General features: G+C 36.2%; 1 protein-coding gene across 2 annotated transcripts in view; it reads left to right on the top strand.

The window, feature by feature from the left end:
• The window catches only part of LOC127934703 (ankyrin repeat and BTB/POZ domain-containing protein 3-B-like), a 59,586-nt gene that overhangs the window by 24,129 nt on the left and 17,984 nt on the right, over positions 1-17,473 (top strand). For both annotated transcript variants that reach the window (XM_052532249.1, XM_052532247.1), the window contains exon 2: positions 14,950-15,093. In XM_052532249.1, coding sequence (XP_052388209.1) covers positions 14,950-15,093 — 144 coding nt within the window. The remainder of the gene's footprint in view (positions 1-14,949; positions 15,094-17,473) is intronic.

The following is a 17,473-nucleotide window of genomic DNA, read 5'->3' as shown; positions in this document are numbered from 1 at the left end:
AACATCTCTTTGCAGTATAATGACATTAAATATGTATTGGACTCCAAAATATATAAAAAAGCACTTTTAAAGTGTCAAATGTGGAAAATCCACTATTATTCAAGGCTAAATCCGTTTGACAGCGTTCTGTATCAAATTTGTGTTAAATAATTTTTGGAGTCATCTGTTGAATGCATCATTGTTTCTCTTCACAAAATTGTCTGAATAATTAATTTACAATTTGGACTTATTAAGTTTTCAAAAACATTTTTGTGAAAATTATTGGTGAATAACCTATTTATCTGTTCCTCGCTCAGAGCTATCATATGTCTTCATAAGCATTGGAATGTAGCGCACTAGTTATGTGAACCACTTTTTTGTCATTTACTTGTACTTTGGAATTTCCATTTGCCGATTCATTGGAACGGTATGGAAAAGAGCAATATTATTCAAAATGTATCCTTTGTGTTCCAGAGAAGAAATGAAGTCATTTGGGGTTGGAATGAAAAAATGAGTAAATGATAACATTATTTTCTTTTCTGGATGAACTATCCCGAATCAATATCTCTAATCCTAATCAAGACAAATTTCCACCATGTGGAATGGGTCTCAACTCTTGAAAATAGTTTCCCTAGAAAAATAGGATGTCTGATCAAATAATTGCATCACTATATATGAATGTGAAGTACTCTAATACAAAAGAAGATCAAATGAAACAGACTTGTTAATCAACATAACAGTGAGGATTCTGTGGTTAAATGTGTTTTGTGAAGGTCGTGGAGGTTTTTGTGTTTTGTAGTTTGAAAAACTGCTGATGAAGTCAGCTCAATAGCTGACAAAGGACGGATTGTATTTCATATGCCCCAGCAACAAATCTCATGCTTTTTCAATGCCAGTAAATCTCATGCTTTCTGTGCAGGCATGTTTTTTTGCAGACATGTTTTTTTTCTTCTCTTAGCATTTCCCCAGTGATCATAACATCAAAGTTATATTGTGTTATATTGTGTATTTGTCACAGACCCACCTGCAGTGAGGAGAACATGAGCATTTACAGGAAACACAAGGGGGCTCATTTATCAATCAAACGTAGAAACGAGCGCACAAATCAACTTATGACATTGTTCACATGTGATTTTTGAAACATTCATATGCCGCCAATTCTGTAGCAATTCAAAATAAATAGCAATAAAATTACATATTGAACGATAAAACACGAATTACGCTATAGTTGCATTCATTATAAACAGCATACTAACATCATCTAAAAAATATATATATATTTGGGGCCTGGAGAAGTTTTCACATCAGCACAAACTGGGCTATAATAATATGTAAGCAGCGTGTATGTACAATTGTACATGATTGTGTTTTTGAAAAAAAAAATTATGCGTGGTTAGTGAAAAAATCCAAATGTTAAAACACTTGAATAAGGCCATAAAACGCATACAGAACATTGGTTACCGGGACTTTTGAGAATTGGAGCTTGTAGCCTAGAATTTTTCTTTCTAAATTATGTGAAAATCATCTTGTTTACTCACTCACAGAAAACAATATATTGTTAAAAATTTTCTAAGACACTTTGGGCCCTATCATACACCCGGCGCAATGCGACACAAGGCACAGCGCAAGTGTGTTTGCTAATTTCATAATTTGGTTTCATAAATAAAAAGAGACTTACTCATGTTTATGATTTCTGCTGAATAAAGCGCTTCATTCTTTTTTCTGAGGAAATCCAAATCTCAAATCCTGAGGTAATCCACATCACATCTTTTTGGGGTGAATTATATCTCATTCCTCTCTTTGTTTCATAAAATAAAAAAAACTTGAAGAACGGTCTCGCTGCTGTGTTTACTGTTGTATGGGCGTATTCAAGCTGCACAATTCAGTGAAACATTATAATCTCAATAGTGTGTGATGGGACAATGTGTGAATCCTCATGGTCTATTGTTTACGCTTATTTCTGTGCATATAAATCTAAAGAACTGAAAAAAATCATTCTAATCTTACTGGTTAATGATCAACTAATGAGCTTTAGTTGATGGTCAGGATGATTTACTATGCTGCATGCAAATATAGTCTAACTCAAAAACTTGAGCTGAGACCTGACGTCAGATTTGATCGTAGCTGAACTATCTGAACTCATGCTAGCACGTTCACTGCAAGTCAGTGCAAATGATTATTTTTTTTTCCCTGGCAGTGGAGTAGTTTGTTTCTTTTATCACCTTGTGTAAAATCATTTTTCATTTCCATGTACTCCTGGAGGAAAAACAGGGAAGATTGACTATATTATAGATGTTTGTCATAGCTTCCTCTCATTTCTGTTCTTTGCACTTTATTATGCTGTTTTTCATTGCAAGCAAGCAACAAAACCAGAACAGTCTCGCTATAATCAATGGAGCTGTCTGTGCTCCGAGCATGCAACATTGATTATGACGATCTCGATGTAGACAGCGTGTTAGCCTGAAGATGAACTGTAGGTCTCTCAACAGAAGAAAGATCTTACATTTCCTGTTGAAACCCATTCAGTGTAGTTTAAGAACAGAATTAAAAGCAGAAGTGAGAGAACCACAGTTTCGCCCAAGGCTGATGTTTTGCAATAGGGGAAAAAATATCATTGTGTGACGTTGCTATTTGGCTTACTTTGTTTTAACCAGCACAGATTGAATTAAGGCTAGAGATGGAAGCTGAGTACATACTTGTCTACAAACACTGCATTCTGTATTTATAGTCCACCTGTTATAGATTAAAAATAGTGGGATTTTCTGCTAAAGATTTTAATCTGTTTCGTTTTCTTTGGCCCTCTCTCAACTCCGATCACTGCTAATTTAGGAAGTCTGTAATTCTATCAGGTTTACTCAGTCACTGAGACCCAAGAGATGGACGCTCAGTTCAAATCCACTCAGGTCTGTTATGCTACACAGTATTAAGTACGGATGCCATGTCTCATAGTCACAACCCTATCATGTTTAACAACTAGACGTTTCACTCTTGGAAACATTTTGGTGTGTGTTTTGAGTTTTATCAAGTTTCATAATACCATTCTATACTTGGTTTGCAGGGTTTGTTGACCTAGAAAGGAATTCTGACTTTCTTTGTTTTCCATGGAGGACAACAGGAGATATTATTATATTTTTGTACTTTTTATTTTTGTACTTTATATGTCAGCCGCGCTACATGGATATGTTTTCTGAATGGATTTACACTTTTAACGTTATGGTTTAACAACTGATGGCAGATGGACTATTCTGATGATGTCTTTCATACTTTTCTGGACCTTGACAGTGGTATTTACTTGACAGTCTATAGTCACAAGCCTCTCAGTTTTTCATCCAAAATATCTTAAATTGGATTCCAAAGACGAACGAAGCTTTTACAGGTTTGGAACAACACTGGGGTAAGTGATTAATGACAACATTTTCATTTTGGGGTTGAGTTACCCTTTAAGTTGGTCTCTGCACTTCCAAAAAGTCCTTTATTCTTCAGGCATTTTATACAAATCTCGTGTCTTGTAATTACAGTATGAACTTTTCCCTGTCTTATTCTTCTTTGAGCTTTCATGGCTCATAACTGCCGCAATCACATTTTATGAAAAATGTGGTTTGGACAGTTCTCTTTCAGCTTAATAGTGTATGTTGTTTGGGTGGGAGTATGGCAGAACGAGGCACGATAAGATAAGAAGGACAGAAGAGATAAAGTGAGTGGGGTATTGGTTGTCACCGAAGCAGAAGCTGTCCTTTTCAACACATGCTGTCACTTGCGCATGCTAATCCGCAAAGCTGTTGCTCATGGGTGTAAACAATGCCAAAATGCCGTGGCACCCACATGAAGTAATGACAGGGCGATATTTCGCATGGAAGGTACAGGCTGATTCCAGGCGCCGTGTGTGTTTGTGTGAATCCAGTTTCAGTTGACGACTAATCGACAAACCTTAATCTTCACTTCCAGTATTTGGATGAAATGTCTGTTTAGTCATGTTTGTGTGGTTTTAGTGTTTCTAAATTTCTCTTATCTGTCAGAGTGATTTTTAAGGAGACCTTTGGAAATGTTGTTGATGTACTCTTTTAGGAAGTGTTATGAAATTTCTATGCAACACTTTTTAGCCATCTTTCCTTCAAACATGTTTGTGACAGCAACTTTATGATGTGTTTATGATGGCAACTCTGTTGCACAATTGAATGAAGCCTATGATTTTGAATGATGTCATCACCACCACATTTTCTGTATGTGGAATTTGAAGCTGCACTGATACCAAAAGTGTCATCTAACAGCAAAATTGCATTGGACATGTAGGGAATAACCTGGAAATGATGTAATACTTCTGCAGTCCTGGTTAATGGCTACAGACAGTGAGGATTCAAGCTGGAGTCCAGGGGTAGGGGAGTAGTAAAAAACTCATTGATTTTAAACAGATCTTGTTACTATATACATATAATCTTTACAGATTTTAATTGGTCTAGTCTAAAATTGGACCTAATATCCGTATAGCCAGTGATTTAAAAGTTTTTAATGTATTTTAAAATGTATATTTGTCTTAATCACACTAGATTAAGTTCTAGAATTTTATTTCATTTTATTTTACCCCATTCAGAATATCCGAACATTTTTTTTTAATTAATTTGGCTTTAGTCATTCTTGAGTTGTAGAATGTTTAAAACCCTACAGACATTTACTATAAAATCACCTTCTAAAGTTAAAGGCACTGTGTTTTTTATAGAATGAGATACTTGCTTTATCTAGCTTTGTATTTAAAGATAGTGGTCTGTTGCTATGTTACTAAGTTTTTTTATTAAAAAAAAAAAAGTAAGTTACTTTTTTTTACTTTATTTGTTGACTTTAATAGAATCATTCATATGCTGGCACATGCTAGCTTTGTATTTAAAGATAGTGGTCTCTTAATATAAAACCTTTTACCCACAAATCTAACATTATTTTGATCCACCCAAGACTGGACTCAAATTTCACATTTGGAAACAACTCCTGGATACAGGTCTGAATTTCTGAAGGGGTTTCCACCCTCTTTTCAAACAACATTAGCTGTGACCTTTTTGGCAGTCAATTTAGTATTTTGTAATGCTTATAAATATATTGAATCTCTTTTAGCTTGGTTTTAATCTATTTGGCCATCATAAATAGCATGAACAGTGAAAAAGCCACAATCGGACATCAGAGGTCTAAAAACATGACTAAAAACACTTTTTAGCTTGAGACGTTGACCTTGAGTTGTGCATTAAGTTTCAGCAGGGAGCCACTGAATGTTGAACTATAATCTGTAGTTAATATAATAATATTTTTCATCAGTGAGTTACATAAACCTCACCCAGTTCTGGCTCTCAGTTTGGGGAGTTTGTTCAAAGGGGAGGAATGAGGCAAGTTGAACATTTGGAGTTAAAGCTTTCTCTGGTTTGGAGCTTGTTTCTGCTAGACTGCAAGCTAGAGCCAAGCTGCGAGCTCTGAGTCAGGATGACGCTAGTGTAGATCTACTTCGAGTGCGCCTCATGGCCGAGATCACGTCAAACAGAATAATACTTACACTTTTGTTCCATAAACACTAGCTCTGTTGTCTTAATGGACATGATTACCTTCCAGCCCTCTCGCTTGCCATAGAAAAGAGCACCAGCTGTTTTTCTGCATGCTCAGCTAATGTCGTGTAGTTTGTTTACAAAGGTCAGAAAGTGTGGTGTCTCTGAACACGCCAGAGCTGATTCACATCAGACTAATTCATTAAACAAGCAAATCTTGCCAGCTGTAAAAATGTGTACGAGGTGTTACGGTGGCAAGAGAAAACTACGCATTTTTTCCCCCCATAACATTGCTATTCTTAGTGTGTTTGTGTGTTTATACAGAACAGTATGTGTATCTGTGTGTTTTTGTGTGAGAGGAAGCGAGCGACAGTAATGTGATGGTAACGCTATTATGCCTGGAGGAAATGCTGTGACAACGAGTAGGTAAGATGCATTTGTGAGTGACCACCTGCTGAAAAATTGGATGGAAGACTACATTTTATATATTTACATGCTGATTTTGCGAGAATTGAGGGTTTTACTTGGAAATAATAAGTCATGACACCATTAAGTGAACAGGTCTAATCATTCTGCTATGAAAAGCTCATAAGATTATTTCTCCAGTGTGTATGGCAGGTTTTATTGGTGCATAATCCCACAAGTCCTGTGTTGAGGATATAGCGTTATTGAGTATCTGGATAAAAAGGTCAAAGCCAGGCCCTTATGGGATCTGTTCAGCAGATTTTCAAAGAATTGGAGTATCCTTCATTCACAAGTTTCTGCTTCATCTGTACTTTAAAAAAAATTCCAATTACAAAAAATAAAGATGCAATTACTTTATCTTTTCTTTTATTTATTATTATGTGGTAAATATGGCTCAATTTAACCACATTTTAATCCATTCTGCAGAATTGGAACAAATATTTCCTCAAAAAACGGCACAGAAAATAGTTTTTGTGTGCAACCAAATAATTTGGTAGTAATCAGATTGATGGCTTCCAATAAACACCTTAGTCCATCTGATTATGCTTTATCCAAATAAACTGCGATCAAAATGAAAGGGTTGTGTAGGCCTGAAATAATACAATCTGTAGGAACATTTTTATCATTTAAATACATGAATCCAAATTTTCTTTGGTTATTATGGTAGATTATTTTTTTTTTTAACAGAAATGTTAAAATCTGAAACCATGAAGGATTCATTCGTATTAAATATAGTTAGTGCTTGTAAGCATACCTCATGTGAAAAAAGCCTGCAAATTCCCCTTTTCAAAGCCTGGTCAAAGCTCACTCGTGCTAGTCTTAGACGGAATTGACCTGACTTTTTTCTGAACAATAAGAACATACATTGCAGTCCCTGATTATAAAATAGACAGACGTAAGACTGGACAATGGACGATGGATACTGTTCTTGATTACATGTATTAAATGTTAGAAACAACTGACAGACCTTCAAAAAAATTGTCTGTACAATCATATACTTGTAGGAAAATATTAACAGTTGAGGAAATCCACTCTTAGCGAAGTCAAAACGATGAATCACACAGATCCAGTCAAACAATTACATTGCAATTTGGAGCCCAGTTTCATGCAGGTTACCACTCAGTAGCACTGGGAAGATGGCAAAGAGTAATGAGAAGGGACTCAAAATAAAATAAAGTTTTTCATATATGAATGCCTCAGAGGAAACTCCTCAGAACTGTTCTATTATACTTTCAACAGTGTACCCTCTGTCTGAATGTCCAGGAGATCGGTCCTCAAGGGGGTCGGCTGATAACATGCTGTCTCAGATTGCTGATAAGAGAACAGCATGTGTTTTTGATTGTTAGTGATTGTTAGTGACAGGAAGGCTTACTTCAGCAGGGGAGAGTGGGGGGCAACACGCATACTGTTTTGGTGATGTAATCGGGGTCATTGCAGGAGGTAGCACTTTCCATTACCAGTTGTTTCGGAGTTTTCCGGGGGGAAGTACCAAAGGGTAACAGGGCTGGCTATGACACACTTAGCTCAGGATCACTTTGGTGCATGCAACATGTGTATACCCAGCATGGTCATTACCCAGCATTCATTGACAGGGGCATCTTTCCTCATGCAAACACAAACGTGTTTGTTTTTTAGTGTCTTTTATTTCTTAAGCTTTCACAGAGATTGATATCCTTTCTGCCTGTGTGAATCATATTATTTTGAGGTTTTCATCTACAGATCTCTAGTACTCTCCTGTTTTTGGACTTTGTTTTGCTGTTCTGACTGATCAAAAACAAATGCTCCCAATGAAGACTGCTGATGTTCTTACAGGTTTTTACATTAATTCATTAGGCAAGTCATAAAAATTAAATAAATTTTGACTCAAAACTATATAATGAGCTCATTCTTTCTACTGAATCAAAAAAATAAAGCATGAATTTAACCTAGGTCTGTGAGAAATGTGAACAAATTTTGTTGGCCTAATATTGTAATCTAATGTATAGTTAAGACAATAGATTTGCATTTAGGTCATGTCTACAAAGGCTATAATTAAATAGTCTAAACACACCTTATTCTGTAATTGTTGTAAATGAATGTATTGATTTATTTCAGTCATTTGCAAATGGAGTTGGGGAGACCTGTTTGAGACGATTATTATTTCTTCATTGTGTACTTTGTATTTGGTGATGCTACTGTCTCAAAAAATGACACACTTCACCTTTAAAAATCCTTTCAATGAAGATTGGAAGAAAATAGTTAAAAGCTTTTGTGAGCTTTTGTTTATGTGACCTGCAATTCAAGAACCAGTTTGGATCATTTAGAACACAACATCTATTCATCCATCACACTGTTAATAGACCTTTTAAGGCAAATGTAGTTTATGTACGTGTCAATGCTATTTTCATTTGTCATCACTTGTATTCACCTAGTGTTTTCTTGACCTTAATATGTTATAGTCAATGTCACATGTTGAATACTAAACCTTAGATCTTTGTATACATTAGGTTTGGGGTTGGTGAGAATGTTTTTGAAAGAAGTCTAGTACGCGTGCGTGATGGTGCTGACACAGGAGCCAGCTTCCAAAAATACAAATGTCTTCACTATTTTTTTTTTTCTGTTCAATACTGTACATACAGCATGCATACTGTATGAACAGTAGTGTATTCCTTAGTGGGAATATTCGAGGGGTTTGTGTTGACTGTTTCTCTGACAGCCATGCGTGTCTTAAATTAGAACAGACACGTGCTGTCAGCGACAAATCAGAGGACTGATCCAACTTTCTGATCACCGAACAACTTGGAGCAAATCCTTGGGGATGATTCCAAAAACCATTAAAGCTCTGCGGTCAGCCAGTTCTGGAGACAGACTGCACAGTCACATGACGCATGTAGAAACCGCCACATCCCTCTACTCAAACTCCTCCCTCCATTCCTCAGAAATGCAGCATTCCTGGTTCTTATTGGCTTACATATGGACTCCATCTGCCTTTGGCTGCAAGAATTCAGCATGTATGATTTAACCTATTACAAAACCTTTTGTAGCTTATTGTTTCAGTTATCTGCTTCAGTATAGTTAAACTGATTTCGGAAATGTTTATCCAGTGCGTAGGATATAATGCCATCACACAAGTCTCTAGTGTGTCACTGAAATACCATCTTGCACAAGAAATACTGGATATTATTTTACTTATGTGTGGGTTTAACTTAGCATGGGGTTAATAAAGGAGTTGACCAAGTACATAGTTGCATGAGTGTAATAGGTGTTGTGGGTGTAGGTTTACATGATGTGAATTGAATCACTTTTGCATGCTGGCATTGCACTGTGAGAAATCCAGGGAGTTGTTTTTCCACATTTGTACTCCAAGAGACAGAAAATGTGTGTGTGTGTGTGTGTGTGTGTGTTTTCATCTGCACTCTCAGGCTAAGTGAGCAAGCCAGGCTTCACAGGCCTTTAAAATAGATTTAAATACAGACTCTAAGGCCTAGTGAGGTCAGTGGCATATCCGCACTCGGCACGTGTGCATGAGAAAGCTGGGAAAACTCTGGTATTTCCCAGCGGATCCTATCCAAGCGTACAGCGCTGTGCTAGCTCTTCTAATGTCCACTTGTCAGCCTGTCAAAGCACTTTTGGTTGACTAGTCCACTGTGAAACATGTGATAAGTACTATAATGCAATTCTGGCACCCTAGAGGTGAAATGCAAATTATTTTATAGAGCCTTCAATCTGTGTGAACCTGTGGATGCTGCGTTTTCCCAAACCAAAGCCTCTGGTTTTGGCCAAAAAGGGTGATGTGAATGTGAATTAATTGGGTTTTGACATTGTTACAGGACACTGATGCCTGCACACACACAATCCTCAGCTGGTTTAAACCTGACAGAAACTTTCATTATTTCTTCTCTCTTGTTCATCGGCTTGAAAACTGCTTGTATTGAAATCTGCAGGCCTAGGCTTGCAATAGCGGTTTTCAACATTTTTCCATTTTCTTTTTTATTTGAACAATTACACCACACATAAAATGCACACATTTTTAAATGAATTAAATAACAGGATATCAAGACCCAAACCAAAGTTAAACATTTTTCCCCTGAGTGAGTTAAAGGAGGCGCTGTATGAATGACAGTATTGTTTAAAGCTTTAGGCTTTTTTCCTGCACCCTGATGCTTTGATAGTTCCGATACATCCGCTCTTTTATATACTATTTATATAATTAAAAATGTCTTTTAATACCCATGAAATAGTGATTTTCTTCTTTTTAATCAATTCCTTTCAATAATTAACTGCAGGTAATTATTTTTATTGTAATCACAGGCTGCTTTTAGCTGACCACTGAATATCCTGAATAAGCATTTGAACACTTACACCACACATTAAATGTTTACATTTTATTGCAGAATATTAAACTAAGTGTTTTTATTTATTTAATTATTTTTATTTTTAACATTTGACAACCATAAAAAATAATTATAATAATGATACTAATTCTAATACTTTTATTTAGCAAATATGCTTGAATTTGATCAAAAGTAAAGACATTTATTAAAGTTACAAAAGATTTTGATTTTAGATAAATGCTGTAACCTTTTATTCATCAAAGAATTTTGATGTCCACAAAAATATTACGCAGCACAACTGTTTTCTGCATTAATAATAAATGTTTATTGAACACCAAATCAGCAGGAATGTGACACTGAAAGCTGGACTAATGGTTGTATAAAATCCTAAATTATATTTTTAAATGTATTAAAACAGTTATTTAAAATTGTTGTAACATTTTTAAATATTACTATCTTTACAGCATTTTTGATCAAATAAATGCAACATGGTAAGCCTAAGATTTATTTTAAAAACCCCAAAATGTTTTTATTTTTATATATTTAACAAGGTTATTGTTATGATTTTTTTTTTTTTTTTTTTTTTTTTTTTTTTTGCTTGTGCTATTTTTCTTTCAAATAAATGGTACATGTCTTTATATTTTGTTATCTGATGCACTGACCTTCAAAAATGATTCAAAATATTTTTTTTTTTCAAAAAAAATGATGGCAAGGATTTGGAAAAAGCCAGAATTTTAAAATGATTTAGTGTGTGTGTGTGTGTGTGTGTGTGCTCTTGTTTTTGTGAAATATCAGGAGAAAACTTTGTATAATGACATGTGTATGACACAGGTATTACAAGGAGAGCGTGACTTATGAGGACATAACCCATGTCCCAATTTTTCAAAACGCTTATAAAGCATACAGAATGAGATTTTCTGAGAAACTAAAAATGCACAAAGTCTCCTGTGAGGGTTAGGTTTAGGTGTAGGGTTGGTGTAGGGCCATAGAATATACAGTTTGTACAGTATAAAAACCATTATGCCTATGGGATGTCCCCACTTTTCACATAAACAAACGTGTGTGTGTGTGCATTTCTCTATGCGTGAAGTCTTTAGCATACTGTCATTTAAAATGTTTACCCTGACTGATGTTTGAGGGAGTGTAGCTAAAAGGTAAGCGATCAAGATGCCAGTCTTACCACCCATTGCTTTAAGTGTTTCAGGTTGACTGTGCATGAGCCTGGCACACTCATCTGTCACAGAGACCCGCTGAGAGTTTTAATAAGAGCTCTGGACTCGAGAGATTGTAGGGAACAAGGGGGAATTTTTCTCCACTCTCGGATCACATACACCTGTCAGTCATTCTTCGTTGAGCTGAGGTCAGGACAAATGGAGAGCAAGATCTTATAATAAACCTCTATGAACATCTGCAGGGCTGCTAATTAGTTTGTATCAATACTTGAATACAACAGCAGAGTACTAGGCCTAAGACAGTGAGGTGTGGTCTTGCATTGCTAAACACCTGTACTTCCTCCCATGCCGCAGGCAAGTAATCATCACTCCATCCCTGCCTTGTCTCCATGGCAACCAAGTTCAAATTCTATCAGGATGCCCCTTATTTTTTTATTTTTCCTTGAAGCAAAACACTTACTGTAAGAGGGACTGAATGATCTATAACAGCAATTATATAAGGGTGCATTTTTTTATCATAATAACATGCCTTGGAAGATCTATGATGAGTTTGTCGAGCAGTATATTTGCATTATGATAAGCAACATACACTGCGTCACATTTCTCCCGGTCGAAGCTGATTAAGGATTTAGATCATTCTGCCCCTAAAATTACATTTGCCTCACAAGAGTACGGTTCAAACGAAAGCCCCTCTGTCAGTGGAGGACAACAAAATAGAGTCATTTGTTTCTGCCACATCTTCATTTAACACGCCATCAGCTCCACGAGTGTTTGGCAACAATGGAACTGATGGAAACACAAGAATGAGAGGGAATCCAATTTTCATGGAGCCCAGCCCTCCTGTTAAAAACAATAACCACTGTGATTCAGACACTACCGTAGTCTCACCTCAGTGGTTCAGCTGGGAGCCAGGATGAAGAGCTTTGTGATGGTGCAGTAGTGCTGAACAAGCGAGCCTTCAATCTAATGTTGATTTCAGGGACACTGAGTGATGTAGAGTCTGTTTTGATTAGTACAGTTGTCATTATTGAAACATTAAAGGTGACATATCATGAAAATCTGACTTTTCCCGGTTTTAAGTGCTATAATCAGGTCCTCAGTGCGTCAGCCAACCAAGTAAACAGGAAAATGATTAACCCAGTAACTTTGTTTTGGTAAGCCTTTTTCTGTAAGTGTCTGAAAAAACAAACGAGTCTGATTTCGCTCCCCCAGTGAAGTTGCAAAGGAATCTCATTATAATATTGCAGTATTTTCCACCTACTGTGCTGTTAGTTTGTTTTTGCAAGCGACAATGCCACGGTGTACCAGTTTTAATTCCATTGTGAAAGTTTAAGCAAAACATGCTACCTCTTTTGTCTTCGGCTAACAGACGAGTACAGAACACTATTTAGAGTTCCCTCCCTCAGAGGAGACAAGAGAGCTGTGGATTTATTGATTTATTTACTACTTTATTATTGCTGCTGCCACACAGATCTAATATAAACGTGATTTCTTTCTAAACTGTTTACCTCCACAGATATAACTGACTACTTTTTTGTAACCCGTGTGTTTATAATGTAAACTTGTGTGTGAATGAGAACTTAGTTTAGTACTCACTTGCCTTGACAGCCACTATCTGTCAGTGTGCTTTAGATTTTTGCACTCAGAAAACCTTATATCATAAGTTTAAACTACTATGGTTTAAAACACTTGATTTCAAAGTGATAAACATGATACTCAAGAACCAAAACTGATGTTTTGAGCAGGTACGAGCTGTAATGGAGCAGCTCTATTCTGGAAAAAGGGGGCGGTGAGCAGCAGCACATTCGCAGTTAAATAGACAGGCACCAAAACAGCCTGTTTCAGCCAAAAAAGGCATTTTCAAATGATATAATAAATTATCTATGTAGCGTTTTGAGCTGAAACTTCACAGACACATTCTGGGGATACCTGAGACTTGTATTACATATTGTTAAAAGGGGCATAATATGTCTCCTTTAAGTTATATGCATGTAGACCTCAGTCCGTGTTCCACAAAAAAAGCACAGCAGTTCTTTACAGTAATTGCTAGTTGTCCAGAAAGGTGATACACCTCCCTTTCTCCTTGTAAGCAGACAAAACAAGCGGCTGGCCAAGTTTCTCACCTGTTACCGCCAAGAAGAGTCCTGGAGGACTTGTTATATGGCTTGCCTGCTAATTATTATTAAAGAGATAGTCCAACCCTTATGTTGTTTCAAACCTGTATGAGTTTCTTTCTTTTGTGGAACATGCAAGAAAATATTTTGGTTGCACTTTATTTTACAGTACGTGTACTAACATGTACTTATAGTGTATTTACAGTGTATTTATCTAAGAAAGTTCTGGTAATACAAGGTAACTACATGGGTAAGGGTTAGGTTTAGGGGTAGGTTCAGGGTTAGTACATGAGGAACAGGACTGTAAAATATTGTGCTACCAATATTTTTTATGAATGTTGGTAACCAAACAGATTTGGTTCCTATTGACTTCTGTTTTATGGACAAAAAAACACAGTTAAAGTGAATTGGAACCAAAACATGTTTACAATTGTCAATAATTTTGGAAATCTTAAAATCTTCTTAAAATATCGTATTTTATGTTCCACACAAGAATGAAAGTCATATAGGTTTGGAACAACATGAGGGTGAATATTCTAGAGTTTTTATTTTTGGATGAAATACCCCTTTAAATGAAGAAGACAATCCTCTCAGTGAATGGGTGCCGTCATAATAAGAGTTCAAACAGCTGATAAAAACCTCACAATTATCCACAAGTAATCCACACAACTCCAGGACATTAGTTATCTTCTTGTGAAATGAAAAGTTGTAAGAATGTTTGTAAGAAACAAATACGCAATAAAGGCATTTTAAAATGAAGCTCCCGCATCTAGCCAAAATCCATAATAACGCTTCCTCCAATAGAAAAAAAAAGCATCCCCTTTTGTCCGCTCACATCAAAATCCACCAGCATACTTGTTTAATACTGTTTGCTTGTAAACAATGCTTGATCTATGCATATTTCATTTATGATTCATACAAGATGTCTTTTTCACTGGAGAAAGCAATACTTTGGATTTAGGACTTTAGGCAGAAGCAATGGTTTGAAGTTTCACAGTTTAAGCCGAAGCAACACCAGTGGTTTTTCAGTGGGACAGAAGTGGAACAGAAGTCCTTGTAGTCCTAATATTGATCTGTTGAGCATTATGCTAACAACAGCAAGGTCATGGGTTTTGTTACTGAGGGGTGTTTGTTTCAGATATTATTATCATTCTTATTATATAATTGTCTTTGATGTAGATGCTTAGGGGAAAAATGTCTACCAAATAAATGAATGTTGAATTATACTTTTCTCCCAAGCATTCCCTGGGATTTGATTCACTGGTCTTGGCGATGCTAGCACCATGCTCTATTGATTGAGCTTCTGGAACTGTAAAAGTTTGAGCTTAATAGCGGCTTTTTTTCTTGTTGTACATAATGTTTTCTTTTTGTTTAATTCCTTTGGCAGGAATCCTCAGTTTGCCGGACAGTTTGAGCCTGCACAGGAACCAGCAGCGCTCGAGTAAAGCTGGAGACGCCTACACTGAGTCCGAGCAGCGTACTATTGAGCAGTCTCTGCTGGCCACACGCGTGGGGAGCATCTCTGAGCTCAGTGAGTAACCAAACATCTATTATTAACTCAAATTAAATATTTTCTTTACTTTACCAATAATTCCTAGTTCAGAAAAGCAGAAGCCACCATCGTTCTTTGGTTCAGTACATGTTTGTGTGTGCGTGTATGCAAAGCCACCTGTTTTAAGCATTTTACTCAGTAGTTGTTCTGTCGGGTGATTTACAGCTCTGTTTGATTTGCATGTAGAGCACATTTTACTGAGTACTCAGGAACAGCTGCATGATTGTGCGGACTGTTTAAAGATATACATTTCAATGCAAGTGAGTATTAGCCCCAGGTTGCAGTCATTTTACACCGGAGTGGTATGTGTTTTCTTATAGGATCCATCTGCTTAGGATTCAGGTCTCTCTCTCTCACCTCAAGCAGGCCTTTAGCTCTCAACATCCCATACAGCACAATCCAATCTCGTATAAGTGCCATACAATGTATTTGATTTCCTCATGAATTGAATGCACTGCTTCTCATATATTGGTTTTTAAAATGCTTAGTGTTATCAGTTAACAGTAGCTTAAAGTTAGACAGCATACAGTTTATCACGTTCATCTCAATCTGGTTTAACAATATTTATAATAATTAATGCATATTGTATTGTATAATTAATGATTAATAAGTAATATTAATCAACAAATATGTAAAATAATTCACGTATGATTAGGAAATAGGCAATTTAATTTCTAATTTTGTTTGTGTGTGTTTTTTATGTATATATTATGTGTATTTTAGAATATTATTGAATATCATATTTTTATATATCTATATGTAGATTTATTTTATGTTTATTTACAAATATATTTAAAATGTTCAGAAACTGTAATACATATACACTGCATTATTGGATTTAGTTGCATAATACATTTTGATTGCATATTGTCGCATATTCTTGCATATTGTTGTCTCCCTTGCACATATTTATCCAGTTATAGTTGTTTTTATTTAACTGCACAGCGACGTGTGATGTGCAGCCGTCGGAAAACATGATGCATGCTGAATGTCATGACAATGACAGCATTTTAATTTACACAGAACCAAAGCCTAAAATTTAGTCTTGCCTACAACTTTAACACTAAGGAAATGCAAATCTAATTAGATGTAAATCTCTTTTACTTAAGAGATTGGTCGTGTAATTCAATATATTTTACAGCAGAAAGCTTGATCTGTTCTTGAGAACATCGATTTTAAATGGAATACTAAATGCGCTGCAGAACAGAAAGAGAAATCTTTGAAGCCACATCACCTGCCTTATATGAACTCAGCAACAACAAGCACAATATTCACATCAAATACAACAAATAAGCAATCCCTGTTTAATATCTGAGAAATAAATGGAAAACTTCTCGTAGGAAGCCTGAATGCGAGAAATGCTGTTGTTTATTCCTTCAGAATTTTCTGTGCTCTTCAAACTTTATAGCAAGGGTCCCCAAACTTTTTCTGAAAGGGCCACATCATTTTCCCTTTCTTTAATGTGGGGCTGGGTCAGTTTGTAATAGAAAATTGCATGGCCCGGAGTGACTACTAGTATTATTGTGGAGATTTTATTATGATGTGAAATGTATTTATTATGCCTTTTAATGCTAGAATAGTTTATTATTTTGTCATGCACCTTACATACAAAGTATTACTTTTCATATAGCCCATTAAAAGAGATTACGACTTTTTTCATAAAACATTTACTTATGCATATTATTTAGTGTGAACTGTTCACTTGCTTCTGCCATGTGAGAAGTCCAATTTCAGGTTCCATTCCTGTCACAGCCATGCAGTCTCAAAGACTGATGCCAGTGTTCATCAGTGAGTCTTGATCTTGTTGGAGTTTTCATCAGTTCCATGCATGAAAAGGTTTGCTCACAGATATACGTGCTACTAAAAAGTATGAACATCTTCATTACCTTTTGATGTTTGGATATGTCTAGTTAGGGAGGGCAGCTTAGAATTCAATGAGACTCTTGAGCATTCTTTCAGGAAATCACAGTTCTGTAATTCACCCAACTCTAATTGATAAGAAGGCAGGGCTTCATCAATTTCGGCAGCAAAGGGGTTTTGGAAAAGGTAGATTTCTTTAGCTTGGACATGTAGCTCACGGAATCACACGCCTTCAGCATTTCCAGTGCTTTCACAGCCTTTTCAGCTGGGAATGGAGCCAGTGGTTTCTCAGCTGAGAGTCTTTGGGTAATGGGGAGTTGAATTAAGTCTTGCTTTTGCACTTGTCCCACAAGCAGTGCTACTGTAGTTTCACCTCAAATGCTTTTATGCAAGAATACATGTCACATATATAAGTCTCCCCTTGCCTTGGAGCTGCTAGCTGAGGCCGTTCAACATTTCTGTCACATCTGTTAAAAAGACGAGGTCCCATTTCCATTCT

This window comes from Carassius gibelio, chromosome A18 (genome assembly GCF_023724105.1).
Source record: "Carassius gibelio isolate Cgi1373 ecotype wild population from Czech Republic chromosome A18, carGib1.2-hapl.c, whole genome shotgun sequence".
In the NCBI taxonomy this organism is placed as follows: Eukaryota; Metazoa; Chordata; class Actinopteri; order Cypriniformes; family Cyprinidae; genus Carassius; species Carassius gibelio.
The sequence above is the reverse complement of the archived record's forward strand: the minus strand, read 5'-3'. Positions and strand labels throughout refer to the sequence as shown.